Source organism: Cryptosporidium sp. chipmunk genotype I (assembly GCF_004936735.1).
Source record: "Cryptosporidium sp. chipmunk genotype I strain 37763 chromosome Unknown contig_14, whole genome shotgun sequence".
Lineage (NCBI taxonomy): Eukaryota > Apicomplexa > Conoidasida > Eucoccidiorida > Cryptosporidiidae > Cryptosporidium > Cryptosporidium sp. chipmunk genotype I.
The window spans coordinates 580,655-596,660 of NW_027125584.1; the positions used below are offsets into that span (position 1 = coordinate 580,655).

At 26.7% G+C, this 16,006-nt stretch overlaps 5 protein-coding genes across 5 annotated transcripts; 2 read left to right on the forward strand and 3 right to left on the reverse strand.

Moving 5' to 3' along the window:
• Positions 1-197: 197 nt before the first annotated feature.
• ELE39_000773 (large low complexity) lies at positions 198-9,701 on the reverse strand (the record flags this gene model as incomplete). Its single annotated transcript, XM_067343813.1, has 1 exon — positions 198-9,701. The coding sequence occupies one exon, from the start codon at positions 9,699-9,701 to the stop codon at positions 198-200; it is 9,504 nt and encodes a 3,167-aa protein (XP_067202532.1).
• A 519-nt stretch (positions 9,702-10,220) lies between these two features.
• Positions 10,221-10,898, forward strand: ELE39_000774 (transmembrane domain near N-terminus; the record flags this gene model as incomplete). Its single annotated transcript, XM_067343814.1, has 1 exon — positions 10,221-10,898. The coding sequence occupies one exon, from the start codon at positions 10,221-10,223 to the stop codon at positions 10,896-10,898; it is 678 nt and encodes a 225-aa protein (XP_067202533.1).
• A 443-nt stretch (positions 10,899-11,341) lies between these two features.
• ELE39_000775 (uncharacterized protein) lies at positions 11,342-12,385 on the reverse strand (the record flags this gene model as incomplete). The annotated part of the gene is made up of 1 exon (XM_067343815.1): positions 11,342-12,385. The coding sequence occupies one exon, from the start codon at positions 12,383-12,385 to the stop codon at positions 11,342-11,344; it is 1,044 nt and encodes a 347-aa protein (XP_067202534.1).
• A 329-nt stretch (positions 12,386-12,714) lies between these two features.
• On the reverse strand, positions 12,715-14,502 carry ELE39_000776 (nucleolar 10; the record flags this gene model as incomplete). Its single annotated transcript, XM_067343816.1, has 1 exon — positions 12,715-14,502. The coding sequence occupies one exon, from the start codon at positions 14,500-14,502 to the stop codon at positions 12,715-12,717; it is 1,788 nt and encodes a 595-aa protein (XP_067202535.1).
• Positions 14,503-15,145: 643 nt separating this feature from the next.
• Positions 15,146-15,994, forward strand: ELE39_000777 (uncharacterized protein; the record flags this gene model as incomplete). The annotated part of the gene is made up of 1 exon (XM_067343817.1): positions 15,146-15,994. One exon carries the CDS (start codon positions 15,146-15,148, stop codon positions 15,992-15,994), a length of 849 nt encoding a protein of 282 aa, XP_067202536.1.
• Between the last annotated feature and the right edge of the window lie 12 nt (positions 15,995-16,006).

The window sequence follows — 16,006 nt, forward strand, 5'->3', positions numbered from 1 at the left end:
GTCTTTCGGACTGGTGTGGTATTATTACAATTTAAATATATTATGGAGGATAACTAAGTAGAAGATTATATTTTTAGTATAGAAAAATAAGATATAAATATTGAAATCTAGTCCACTTAGATTTAGAGTTCTTTTCTTTTTTATATAATAAAAGAGGAAGTTTGTGTATGTGTTTTTATCCATAGGTAATCATAACTTTAGTTGAAGAAAGGGAGTAGTTGTACGATTTTACAATTTTGTAGTGAATCAATAATTAAAAGTGTATTTTTGTTGATGAAGATTGCATGAGAAATTACTTTATTATATTGATTTGATGATAAGCTGTTATTAATAATATTAAGAGGATTCATCGAGACGGAGTAATTAATATTGAATTTGATAATCGGCACAATGGTAATTTGGTTATTGTTAAAGTGTCTTTTAAAAGATGATTTGAGTAATAAAAATATGTGATAAATAATGCAAGTACCATCAGTCGAGAGTACAGTTAATTTTGAATTAATATAATTTGGGTTTCTGTTAATAATATTATTATTAATGCTCAAATTAGATAAATTTGAAGTAAGGATATTTTTTTGTTTAAGTTTAAATAAGCTTGGATTTAGGAACTGTCTCCCAAATAAATAGGATACAAACCATATATTTCCAGAATTTGTTATAATTAAAAGTGTATTAGCTTGTTTCCAATTATGGCTTACTGAAATTGGTGAGCTTTCTAAAGCTATTAAAAGGTCTGGCCTACTAATTAAAGCTAAATTATATGATAAATTAGTCCAAATATCCCAAATACATAAACAATTCTCATCTGATAATACTGATGAAATTTCTATCTTACTACTTAAATTCAAAGTATTATCTCCCATGAATTCAGCCAAATTTAATGTACCACTATTAATTATGTTTCCTCCTGATCCCATTCCTCCCCCACTTTCACTTATTATTCCATTATTTGAGTAGCTATTATTGTTACCACCAATTGAATAAGAGCTACCTGCATTAGTAATATTATGAGTTGATGCACTACAAATTGACTGAGACTGAGTATTATTACTATTACTGTTCATATTCATATTATTATTGTTATTTGTGGTAGTGATATTAATATTACCACCTATAACAGGTACTCTCTCGCCTCTGGAGTTATATTTGGTAAAGTTTCTAAAACTTAGAGATGATTTTCCAAATTCATCACCTTGATTATTGTTTGCATTATTACTAGTGTTATATACAAAATTGATGCCATTACCTGATGTTAAAATATATCTGCAAGAATGATCAACAATTCCAGACCAATAGCAATTAGATTTGTGGACTTGAAATATATATATTGGAATAAATGGATTGGGAGCAAAAGTTGATTTTGAGCTTGAAATCAAAATAGTATTGCTAGTAGAGGGTAATGGGGAATCACTTTCCGCTTTATTATTCGATGAGTTTGGTGGTAAATTAGGAGAAGAAAAAGGTTGTGGAGGAGCAAAAATTTCATCCTCTTCATCAGTCAAGTAGTTGTTGCTAGAGTTTAACTTATAAACCATGATAAACCCATTAGAAGTTGAGATAATTATATGTATTTTACTTGGAGACCAGTTTACATGAGTTATATTACCCAAATGATGATTATTTACCATTAATTTATTAAAAGAAGGTGATGTACTCGAAGTTGGTTCTTGGTTGTAACCACGAGCTTGACCACTAGAATCCATAGTTTTGAAAGATCTTCTACCAGTACCAGAAGAAGATGAATTATTAACATTATTTAATGTTAAATTGCAATATGACTTTGATAAATTATTAGAAATCATTATTGGTTTTGGATTTGACTTACCACTATTACTAATATTAATATTACTTCCAATACTATTGGTATCGGTACCAATAAAATAATTTGGATGATTCACCTTGTGGTAATTACTAAAAGCCAAAGAATGACTCCAGTATGGATAAATTATATGTGTTATCCTTGGATTTCTTAATTGTATCGCTTCACCACATATTATTGCCTTGACATTATTGAATTGATTTTGTATTTTTGAAAAACTGAGTGGTATATCCGTAAATATCTGCAAGAATCTTATTTCTTGAGAATTAAAAGTTAAATTTGATCCTGATCCTCCGTTTTTTAATTCACATTCCTTTGATTCATATAAATCAAGATACATACTTTTAATACCTTTTTTTATATTAACACAAAAATCAATATCATATATCGGCATAATGCAAGGAGATGAGGATGTTGATGACGAAAATGAACTTTTAATGTCTTTTCTTCTTTTTTCCAGCTTACTATATGATATTAGTCCATGGTCATCCTGATTCTCCTCCAATTTTCCAAAAATTAAGAGTCTTTTTAAAAGAAAAGAGTTCAAAAGTACCTCTAATTTTATAATCTTTTCTGATTTAAAAATATTAACCAAATCTTCAATAACTTCCGCTCTCTGAAAAATAACGTCTTCGTAATAATATGAATTTAAATGATTTCTTCTCATAAAACTTATTGGATGTATGAAATATAATTTTGAATTTAACATTAAATGGGTTTTTTCACCCAAAAGTAAAAATGGACTGTTATTTGCATCCATCTTACAATCAGTCAACAATGGACTCTCTTGATACAATAAATGACCTAATAATGTATTTGATCCTCCTTCTTTTTCTCCTTTTTGAATTCTATTCTTGTACCAATTGTAATAATAATCTTCTTCATCTTCATATTCACTCTCATCTTCCAATTCATCCTCATCCTGTCGTTTACCTTGATCAAATCCAAAATTATAATAATAAAAATCATCATCCTCATATTGATTTATCTCGCTGTCGATTAATTGATTGATTAAATTCTCTTTTTCCTTATGATCTTTTTCTAAATCTTCAATATTACGGCCACTAGCAGTATTAATATTAGTAGAATTAGTATTTGTGACATTACTAATACTAACATTATGAAAACTTGGAACCAAATTTAGCTTTGGAGTTGGAATAACACGATTATTATATATTAACATATTTATCATAAATAATGATGGGTTATTCATTCTAATTGCTTCTTCTTTCTTATTAGACCTGAATCTCTCATCACTCACTTGAAAGTATTCATTTGAAAAGTCCAACTTCAATTTTTCTAATTTAAAACCTAAATCATTATTATCTTTACTTGTGTTTATTGATGAATTTGCAAAAGATAGACTAGTTAATAAATTCACAGAAAACTGATCACTAGATTCTAATTCTATTGATGAAGAAGAATTAATTGTGTTTTCTTTAAAGTTCCATACTTTCTTCAATAAATAATAGTATAAATTACTTATTGATCCAACATCATATGATATTATTAAATCTTTATTTCTTAGTATATTTAGTAGTAAAAAATCTTTTATTCCCATTCCAATCCAAATTTGTTCCAATTTTATAATAATCTTGGTTAAAATAACTTTAGTACTGGAAGAATTACTACTTGAATTAAATTCTTGATTATTATTAGTCTTTACAACTTTAGTAAACAATACACTCATATTTTCGTCAATAGAGTCATAGTAATATGTTAAAATGAGTGGCAATAATGGAATAATGATTTCTTTCCACTCCTTAAACACTCTATTATAATAAGACTCTCTTAAAGCTAAATTTAATTGATTTGTTGTATTGTATGTATGAGACTCTTCTTGTATTGAAGAATTAGAAGTTGCTTCATTATTAATGCTTTGATCAATTAACTCTTGATGTATTCTTAATATACTTGTCGATAATACTATTAGAATACTATTAAAGTACATAAGCTTTTCTCCCTTTTCATATTGAAATGTATTATTTTGATTTTTTTCTTGTATAACATCATTATTAAAATTGCCTTGAATTTCCTTAATATATCCATATTCTGTACTAAATTCGAACAATAATCTCAAAAACTTTAATACCTTTATTCCCAGTCTTTTGGTTAATCTTTTCTTCAAATGCAAATCTAACTTTTGATAGCTTTTTAATATTATAACAAACTTTAATATTTTAACAAAATTTTCATACTTGGAAATCTTGTCATTTCTGGAGTCTTCCATTTTTACTATAAGTTCTTGTACAACAATCATGACCATATAAATTTTAAATAACTTAGCCATTATTATTGTTGAACTCTTATTAATAATACCATAAGAAGTTGTATCTTCTCCTTCAAGTCCAGATTCAAACAATAATTCAACCAAGATCTGATTAATTTTATTTCTCAATATTAATATCAATAATTCAGATTTATTTCTCATATATTTATCATAATCAACACTATTCAGATTTTTATCACTACTCTTTTTTTGCAAAGTTAATATAATTTCATTATTAATTCTTGAAAAGAACTCAAATAGTACAACCCACAAATGATCAAATTCATAATCATTCAAATCCCAATAATTCTTCTTTTCTGAAAATATCTCAAAAATTAAATTCAAATATTTACCCCTCAGTCCAGAAATATCTTCTGAAAGTCTCTTCTTACATGCAACATGCATTCTGGAAATATTGTTTTTAATTACGTCATTTTCTGTGTGTATACCGGTATTGATATTAAAATATTTGTCCACATTAATTAATAATAAATAATTAAAAATATTGATAGGATTAATAATAAGATTAGATTTAGCTTGATTAAAGTTGAAGTGAAAGATAGATATAAATTCTGGAATTTTGGAAAATTGATTAATCCAGTCAAATAGAATATTGTCATTTAAGAAGAAGAAGTAATTAATATGCAAATATCTCACATAATTTTGAATTCTGTTAATAATATTTGGCTTAATAATCAGATTATAATAGTTTTGGTAATGAATGTTTCCTATATTAAATAATACTTGATTTTTTTCAATATATGATAACCATGAAATATAGTGGTATGGATTCATACATTTTTTAATATAATAAGAGATTATTTCAATAATATTTTCAAATGATGGATATTTTAAGCTTTCAATTAATTCATAAGATTGAGATTGTGAACTTATTGAAATTTTTAACTTAATATAATTATTAAATAAAAATAAATGTTCAGGGTGTATAAAACTGTAACTCAAATCGTAAATATTTGGATTATTTAAATTAAAATCTTTTAGATGATTACTTTGAATAATATCCTCTATATTTATATTACTTTTAAAGTAATCTTCTATTCCAGACATCAATTCACAAACTTTAAAGAAAATTGTTGGGCATGATAACTTTAATAAAACATTAAGTATATCCACTCTATTAATATTATTAAATTTGAAATTGTTTACACTTGAGTAATTCAATATTGTTATTATACTTAACCAAGGATCTTTATTCACTAATGACAATAACCACAAATCATTCAAATGCTTATTGTAAAGATTTACCAAAGTATTCTTCTCATAATCATTTATTCCATTTATATTGATCAGTAACTTTAATAAAAGTAATAATAATTGCGGATCATTCAAATACTTTACACACACATTTGCTATTTCATCATAAGATCTGCTTAATATAAAGAAGCACAAACTCCAATGGTATTTTCTCTGTTTTATCAAGTAATAACCATTTTTAACTGCCTGCCTTCTTAATTCATCATTACTTACATTGTAATTCAGTAAAAAATCAAATACATTCTTCTGATCCAAAATTTTGAATATTGCAGAAACTATATTCAACTTATTTATGCATGTGTATATTATTAATACAATATTAAGTACCTCATCCTGGACAATATTACTATTTTTTTTTTGATCATCTGGAAATTCAAAGTTTAATTCTTTTCTCTTCTCAGCAATAACTTTTATCAAATTTTGATATAATTTTTGGACCCACCTTTCAATAAATTCTTGAAATTTAAAATTTTCCGTTAATATATAAATTACTCCAAATCTTTTCAAACCCCTCCAATCAATTACATTGCCATCAAGATTCTCAAGAATTTTATTAACTATATAGTCCTCTTCACAAAGTGAAATCCAACAAATATCTTCTGATTTTAAAACAAAACCACCCTCCCTTTCCGTATCAAAGTAATTCTTTCTAATAAAATATCTCTTTATTTGGCACTCCTCAAATTCCATAACACTCATTCTATGGCCATGTTTATTATTCCGTCTTAACTCTATTAAAGAATCATAAAGTCTTTGATATTCTCCTAAATTATTCAAAGATTTAAAATTGTAGTTATCATATATATCCAAAGAATCATCTAAATTATAAGGCATAATATTAAGATTTGGTGAATCTTGGATATTCTCTTTAATCTTATCAAAAATTTGTCTTGAAAATGATTGTTTTCTATCATTCAATGAAAAAACAAAATCTTCCAATACTTGAATTTGTCTAAGTGAAAAGTTATTAATTCTCTCATATACATCATTTTCGGGCCTTTTATATATTTTTGGAATAATCTGGTCATTGGTATTAAAAAACAAATAAAGTCCATCAAAAACTTCCAATCTTTGTATTCTAATTAATTCACCAGTATTACTCATCTGGAAATGATCATGCAAGTCTATTTTATTGTTGGTTTCCCATCTACATACATCCTTGTTCCAGTAAATTGATCCTATAATAACTCCATTATTAAGTAGAAGACAAAAATACGTCATTTCAAAATCCTGAAGAATTATTAGTTGATTATTCTTGGACCTATCATATGAAGTCAAATCATCATTTTTTTCACTATTTTCTTGAAGACTCTCTTTTGAAAAATTAATAGATTTTGATTGAGACCAATTATGATCTTTACTGAATGAAATTTCTTGAAAAGGATTTAAAGAGATTGCTTCTTCTCCTTCAATATTAAGCATATTTAAAGATAATAAAGAGTAACAACGTAATTCCCCATTTGCATTACTATAAATTAATAAGTTATAGTCCAATGTTTCTAATAATAATGAGTCTTTCATAAAATCAAAGAATGATCTATTCAACTTTATTTTTGAAGTTATTTCAATTTTATCCTGGATATCATTTATATTACATATATATATATAAAGTTGCCCTAATTCCTTAATTTTACTATTGTCATTCATTTCCTGACCACTTTCTTTACCAGATATAAAAATTTCAGTTGTTACAAAAATCAATGAATTCTCGGTACTTGGTTGTTTTATTAGTAAAAAACACCCATTCAAATTTATATTTAACAAGCCTTGATACATTGAAGTGGATATTACCTTTAATTCTAATCTGATCCTGGATTTATTATAACTTCTTTCAACCTGGTTTAATAATAGAGATTCCTGATTACTCATTTTAATCTCAAACATTATTATATGGCTAACTCTCAAAACCAAATCTTTAACTAAACATACACAAATACAATATCCACCAATTACTGAAGAATGTTTATCTAAAAATACGATCTCATATTGATTATCTATGGAGTTATAAATAAATAACTTTTTCAAAATTTTTTCATGATTATCAAATAAATAATTGGTATCTCCTTCAAAACTATCAAAATTTTCTCCAGAAATTACATCTTGGTCACTAATCTCAACATCTAATAATTCCAAACTTGAAGAACCATTTTCACAAATACTTGTTAATCCAAAAACTCTCAACTGGCTTCCTTTATTTAATTGTACCAATAAAATTTGATAATAACTTGAAACTATTCCTTCTGATATATTAATTATCTTTTCAATACCCAAATCACTCAAATCATATATATTATTATTAAATTCTATACCGTTGTCCACATTAATATTTGATGTGTGCATATTTGAAAAATTGCATGGAGTTTTATTTGCATGTATGAAGGTGAATAGTTTTTTGGGATTAAGATTATCCAGAAGAAGAATATGTCCATTATTGAGTAAAATAAGAATTTCGTTGGTATTGGTAAGTTCTATAGCAAGTTTTCCATGAATATTTGAGGTGTTTTTGAGACTTGATTGAATTTTTGGAACAATTCTTGTCAATTTTGAAAAGTTCCAAATACCAGTTTTATCATTAAAAATATATTCAGCAATGTTTGAATCTTTTAATCTAAATATAAAATTATAAATATTTCCATTTGATCTATTTGAAAGCTCATCATTCTTCCAAAACAAAATAATATTTGATACGTCACGAGGTAAAATATTATTTTTATTAAAATCACAATTTAATTGCAAGCTATTATAATAATTTGTATTATCAATATTATTGAATTGGCAAATTTCCCATTTACATATTGACGAATTAATTTCATCATTCCAAATATCTAATTGATATATATTAAAACAAAAAATTTCTTTACCGATGGAAATTATTAGCTTTACCACTTTATTTTGTTTTTCATTCATTGTAAAGATATCACAATTGTGAATACAAGAATTCAATGGAATTGAAGATTTGGAAAGATCATCATATTCTGAATTTAAATTATAATAGTAATAGTCATCATCATCATCTTCAAGTAAAGGAAATCTACTTGTGGAATAATGATAAGAAGGATCTTCAAGTTCAATATTAAAATCATTAATAGATCTGTCTAAAGCCTCGACTGAATTGAAATGATGAATTACATTATCCCTAAAGCTTTCCCAAATTATATTTATATCCTCATTTTTAACAAATGGTCTATTATTAAATCTCAAATATAAAGCTTTAACAAATTGGCATGGTTTATTTAAAGATGATTCTCTCCAAATTCTGACAATAATTTCGTCATTATTTCTTGAAATTATACAAAAAGAAGATAATTCTGAAATTCCCCCAAGTTTCTTTAATTTGTAAGGTATTCTTGATGAGCAAGGTTTCCATGAAGCATTAATAATTTTTTCTTCTTGTTTTAAAGAAATCTTTTGGAATTGAAATTGATTTGGAAATACACCTGAAATACGACTATTAATACCTGTAATATATGAATTCATCTGTTCATCATTCTTTGAGTATTCATATCTCCATATAAACAACTCATTATCTAAATGCTGGTAAACTAGAATAAATCTTTCACTACTATCAAAAGCTATTTGTAAATCTATTCTTGGTCCTGCAAAACTTAATTCTTGTTCTAATAATGGTTTAGAATCTACACCAGTTAATATTTCTATATACAAGCTTTCCAAATCATTTAAAAATGCACTTGATTCCTTTTCAAGCTTTCTTCGAGATATTATTTCTTTATAAATATCAATATTAAAAATCTCAAATTGGAATTTCCAAACTGTTAGAAAAGTTCCACGATTACTTGAAGAATGTTGTATTACTAATTTATTATGATCAATCCAGCTCATACCCTTTAATTTTGCATCATTCTTATTAACTTCTGATAAATCCACCTTAATAAAAAGTCTTAATTTAATATTTCTATATCTTTGACTCCAGAATATATTTAATCTTCTTCTATGATTTGCTCCTAATATATCAGTAACTCCAAAACCTTGGGTTTCTTCTGGATTATCTTTACAAATCTTATTAATAATATTATAATATTCCTCATAATTTGTATCAAAGCTTGGAGCGATTATTCCCTCATCTAGTAATTCAATATATCTTAAATCATGATCAAGGGTCCAAACCTCAAAACTATTTTCAAAACCAACCACTAAAACAAGTAACTCTTCATGCCAGCACAAGTAGCTTGGAACTACCTTCTCAAGTATATCCAAAGTCTGAACAACCTTCCCTTCGTCAATATTAATTATAGCAACTTCTGGTAGTATACTCTCTTCATCCACTAATACACACAGTGGCCATCTACAGTGCACTGCCTTATTAATGTTGCTATGCATATTCCTCGTGCTTTTGACGAATAAATTTACACAATTCTTCCATCCATCACTTTTTATTTATTTATTTGTTATTTAATTTACATACCTTAATTTTTTAATATTATTTATTTATACATAAAGACCGCCCCCGCCACATGGCGGGTACATGTGCTTCGGTACTTAATAAGACATATTTTACCATTAAGTGGCAAAAATTATTTAAAAAAAAGAAAAAAAAGTAAAAAGAAAATAAATTTAAAGAATAGGAAAAGATATTTTTCTTTGTTTTCAAATAATAAAAAAATTAATTAATATATTTATGAATTTATTTAAATATATGGATCTATACATATATATGAGTATAGATATATTTAATTAATAAAGAGAAGAAAGTATTTAAGATTAGGTCATTTAAATTACTGGACTTGTTAACTTGTTTGGTATTCTTTTTTCTTATAAAAAGAAATTTTACATTGGAATTTGATTTTAATCTTAAGAAAATTTACTTAATAATTAAAGGATAAAAACAAATTATTCAATATGATTAACTTAAAACTACTAACTACTAGATTTTTAATTCTAGTATTAGTTATTTTAAGTATTATTGGTGAAATATTGTCACAAATTGTTGAAAGTGAGGATAAACCGAGTAAATATGATCATATAGTTGATCAAATTTATTATAATAGGTATCATTCAAATAATGCTAAATATTTAGTTTGGCTATTAGTTTTGGTACCTGTATTTATATGCATTCCATGTTTGATTTGGGTTTGGTGTAGTGACCATTGCTTGCAAATTCTTAAATATAGAAGTAATATGAAAGCTTTTAAAGAAAAGAAGCTTATGAATGAGATCATTCTAACTAATTTGAGTGATAGTATATTAAACAAGGAATTGGCTGGTAGTAATTCATCACTTCCTCCAATGGCGATTCCCCCTTCTACATCACCGCCTCTTCCTAATCAACCACAGCCACACTTTCATCCTCAAATGGGGGGAGTTCCACCACCACAATCTCATCCCCCTCCTCGACTATTATCTCAACCAGTAATTGGAGGATCTCAATATAATTCTATAATTCCAACTCATATTCAGTCATCTCCTTCATACATTCCGAATCTCCATATATCCGGACCAGTTAATGTGGAATTACCTCAACTTGTACAACAAGATCATGTTCATCATCATCATCATTGTGGAATTAATAGCCATTAATGGCAATATGTGTTAGTAATTAATTAGTTTATCATGGAACAAATAATCTTCGTAATTTACTTCTAAATCTATGATTAGAAATCACCGATATAATAATTTAAGAAAAAAAAAAAACATCACAATTAAGCCGGAATATACAGTCGTTCACTTTAAGAATAGAAATAAAATCATTTTGGAAAATACATAATGATTTCGAGAGCATCAAACCAACTTTGAACAGATATTTTGGAAATTTAATATTAACATAAATTCTACAACTATTACTTTAAAAGGAAAGAGATTATGGGTTTGATACCTGAGAATTATTATTTTTATTATTATTACTATGATTATGATTTATGATTATTACACGATATTAGTGAAATGTATATATATCATTTGTATACCGGCTTCATGCATGTGTGCATGCAATAGGCGGAAATGATTGTAAGAAACTTTTAAAATCAGACTTGAGAGTCTTTCTTAGCCTTTTTAGTAGATCCCGGTGGTCTTCCTCTATTACCTGATCCTGGAGGTCTTCCTCTAACACCCGTTTTTCTTTTAACTATACCAATATCGCATATCTCACTATTATCTATATTATATAATGGTTTAGTATGGGACTCTAGTAGGTACTGGTTATTATTGATGAATTTTTCTATAGACGATACAATCTTTTTAATTCTAGAATCAAGTTGTGCTACCATTTCAGACTTTCTCTCGAAAGTTATTTCAATGTCGTTTCTGCATGTTTGGAATCTGTTATATGTTTCCTCATATAATCTCATCTTGAATTCATTTTCACGAGCAATATTCTCGGAATTAAATTCTGTACCTGGTATATATATATTGGTAACTCTAAAATAATTCATTAGATTATAACTATTGTTATTATTAATTCTCTTAGATCTTAAAGATACATATTTATTATGTATATTCTTCTCAATAATAAATACTTTATCAATATTGTGTGGTACCGAATTATTTATATTACTGTAAGCTTTGGATAACTCTAACAACAAGTTATATAATTTATTATGGCTTTCATCTAATAAAGACCATCTCTGATCAATGTATTCATTAAGTCTATATAGAGACAGAAATACTTGGTTAAATATTTGTGGAAATGAAAGCAGTTCATTTCTCCATTCACTTGCCTTTTTCCTTGAATTCGATTGTTCTTGTATATTATTATTTACATGATCGTCACTACCATATTTGTTTTCTTTCTTTTCAATTTCAACATCATTTATTTTTATATTTTGAGCCATAACTTCCGTCCCAACTAAATTATTACTGAGTATAGTTTTATTATTTCTTTCATATTGTTGCTTAAGGGTATTATTTAAGCTTGAATTCTGAACATGTTTATCATTATTAATATAGTATAAATTCCCTTCTGTGAGACCATGCTGGCTCAAAAATACCTCCATAGTACTCCGTTCTAAATCTCCTACAATTTCCCTTCTTTCATGATCAACTTTACCTAAATTTATGTTTGTTTCCATAAACAAAAGAAAATAATTTTTTAAATATTACAAAATAATAGAAATTCAGAGCGGCGGGAACATTGCCCGCCTAATTAAAATTATATAAACGGTACCGGTATCTGTAAATATATTTGCATGTATAAGAATTAACAAAAAAATATATTTTTTAAATGAATAACTATTCATTTAAAGCATAGGAAAAAAGATAAAGAATAATAATAGCAATAATAATTAGCCTGAAACAAAATTAAAGTGCAAGTCTAATAGTAAAATTAAACTAGGATAATACTAATATAAATGCAAGTTATAAATAATCAAAAAAAAAGGCATTTTCCAAGAATTCTTCGTTAAGATATTTCATTACCATCAATAATAAAATCAGCATCACTAAATAGTTTAGAAAAACGATCATCAGAAAGAAGTGACTGAGCACGCTCTTGTTGACCTTTTTTAAGTTTTTGTTTAGATTTAAGTATTTTAATTGATGATTTTGAGTTATTACTTTTTGTTAAATTCTGAACATTATCTTCATCAGAAGAAGATTCAAGTTCTCCTCTTGCTTGCCTTCCAAGTTTTTCAGCAAATTCTTGATTATATTTTGATATATTTTTATTGTTATTAATACTAATTTGTTTATTATTGTTAATAGGTAACTTCATTCTCATAGATGATTTTTCCTGTAACTTTTTCTTAGCAAGATCTTTACGGTACTTATCATAATCAAATGGATTAATAATATCTCTTAGATCATTAAATAATTTACTATTCATAAGATAACCATGTAAATATGCATTAAGGAATGAAGATCCAATAAGATGTTCAACCCCCCACTCTTTAAGTTGTTCCTGGGTAACGAATTGATATTCATCATAAATTCTGGATGACTTTAGTGAGTAATCTTTTTTAAGATGTTCCTCTTCAAGTTCTTCAGTAATGGAATCCAAGAATGAGCACCAACTTGGGGCAATTCCAAGCATAGGTGCATAATACATCCCTATTCTTGATTGATCTCCCGTTGCCATAATAAGCCCAGAATCTGGATAAGTACAAATTGATGAAATTGGGAAATCTGAATTAATTGTAGCCATCAATCCATTGTTATTATTATTAGTTTTTGCTGTAATATTTTCACATAATTCATCCCAAATCTTAATATTTTGTCTATCAGCTGTAACTAATACATCTTTTCCAAAATCATGACAATAAGTATAATGTAAATCCATAATCGGAAGATCATTTCTATGTGATTTTACTTGTAATGGTTTACTGGATCTAACGTCATAAATAACAACATTACCACTTGAAAGTCCTAAAGTAAATCTAAGTCCATCTTTAGAAAATGTTGAAGTTGTAATAGATTCAAATCCTGAATTAATACCCGTATTAAACCAATCAAATTTGGAATAATCTTCCTTAGGCAATTGATTATTATTATTTATATTATTATTATTATTATTATTATTATTGATATTACTATCAATCTTTAAAGAAGCTGCCATAGATTTATCTCTTAAATCCCACAATTCAACTTTGCCTCTTTCTCCTCCTAATAAAAGTAGTGGAAGAGTAGATGATATCTTTCCTGTATTAATATACTCAAGATTAGTTTCAAGTGGAGCTAAAAACATTCCAGATTCTAAATCTAATCTATAAACTTCATTTGTAGAACCAAAAATAAATAACTCTGCAGCATTTGGTAAATACTCCATACTTCTTCCTTGTTTCGGTACCCTTATTCTACAGTGACGTCCTCCTTGTGAATGAAATTCTATTACACGATCAGTCATTAAAAAAGCTAATTTTTTATAATCTTCTGATAAAAATATAAAATCATGTACTTCAAAATCAAATCTCCTCATAAATTTCATTGATAATTCTTTAATATCGAACATTCTTAATTCTGGTGGATAAGTACCGATACCTGCTATAAATTGTTTATCTGGGCTTACTCTTATTCTACTTGATGCAACACTGAAATCAAAGTTTTGTAAGATTTCTACACGATTTCTAAATTCTGACTCGTGTCTTATGGATTTTTTTTGTTTTTTAGCATCTTCAAGATATTCTGGTAGTGATTTACCTCTTGAAAAGTCATATATTGGTTGACCTCCTAGTGTATATTGTACATGATACATTTTTTATATTTAGTAATTAATATTAATTTTTAATTAGTTATAGAAATCTTTAGACTTTAATTATTATAAATTATTTTTAGTATAGTTCATACATACATAAATATACACGTGTAAATATATATTTAAATTGATTTAAATATAATATTTTCTCTTTATTCTTGAATATTTTTCAAATTATAACCTTTTTTTTAAAAAAAAAAAGAAGAAAAAATCAAGATTGTAATCTCCTCCAATCCAAATGATTTAATCCAATACTGCTTTTTTTTGAATTTTTTATTTCAAATCTTCTACCTTGTCCTCTTATTGTTAATTTTGACTATTTAATATTCCAATTTGGCGCCGCAACTCACATTTTTTAAAAATTTTTATAAAATAAATCCGGTACCCGTTTTGGCGCCACATTGAGTATTAAGAAATGTCAAGGAGAAAAAAAAGCTTTTTTTCCCACATTTAATAATAGCTACCATTTAAAAGAAAAATTGGACTTTTGTGAATAAAATATGAATTATAAAGCCACAATAATAAAATAAAAAATTATTATTTTAATAATTGTTTTTATTATTGTACTGATTCTTGCTGTAAAAGAATCACAACTCTAGTGTGGTAACTCAATATCAAAATTAATTAATATTTGCAATTTGAAATGTTATATGTTATTGGTGAATACAATAAACAAGCTCAGTTCTTATCAGGCTTGATAAAAAGTTTGCAAGGTGAATATGAAATAGAGGGGGAAAAAGAAGAGGGAACATTAGAAAAACTACCAGAAAAAGTAAAAATTAACACCAAATATTATACAACGGAGGTTCAAGTCAAGTTTTGGACTATTGATGAATATTTGAATTTAGTATATAAAGACAAATATTTGTACACCAGCAATGAAGTAACAGCTCCTGCTACAACACTTACTCAAATACCTAATCCAGAAGCCATTCTATTGTTATTATCCAAAAAAGACCTGAACCAAAACGATAGTAATTCTCATCTTTTATCGTTGCTGGATAAAAGATATCATCCATCAAATAATGATATAACTAGAATATGCTGTATAATATTTAAGAATGATGAAGAAATCATTAAGGAACATGATGATTTAAGGGAGAAAATGAATATCAGTTGCAATCAGTATAATTATGAATTGATCACACTAGTATCGGATACTAATAACATAATAAAACAAGATGACATATTATTCTCCTTGAATGAAGGGACGAAAAGAGTCACCCAAGCATTATATTGTACACATTGGAAAACCATGTATAGACGCCAAATGGCTACTCCAAATCTTGAAAACAATAAACATCATGAAAGCTTTCAATACCGAGAACAAGATCTTGAGAATTGTCTAGATAACTTTGGATTCTTATCATCTATGATGAGAAAAATGAGATGCGATATTAAACATTTATCTGACCAAGAAAGAAAGGATAGAGCTTCAAATCTTATTTGCGACTTAGCCAAATATCTAAATCTGGAAGAGGAGTTGGAGTAGGAATATGGCGAC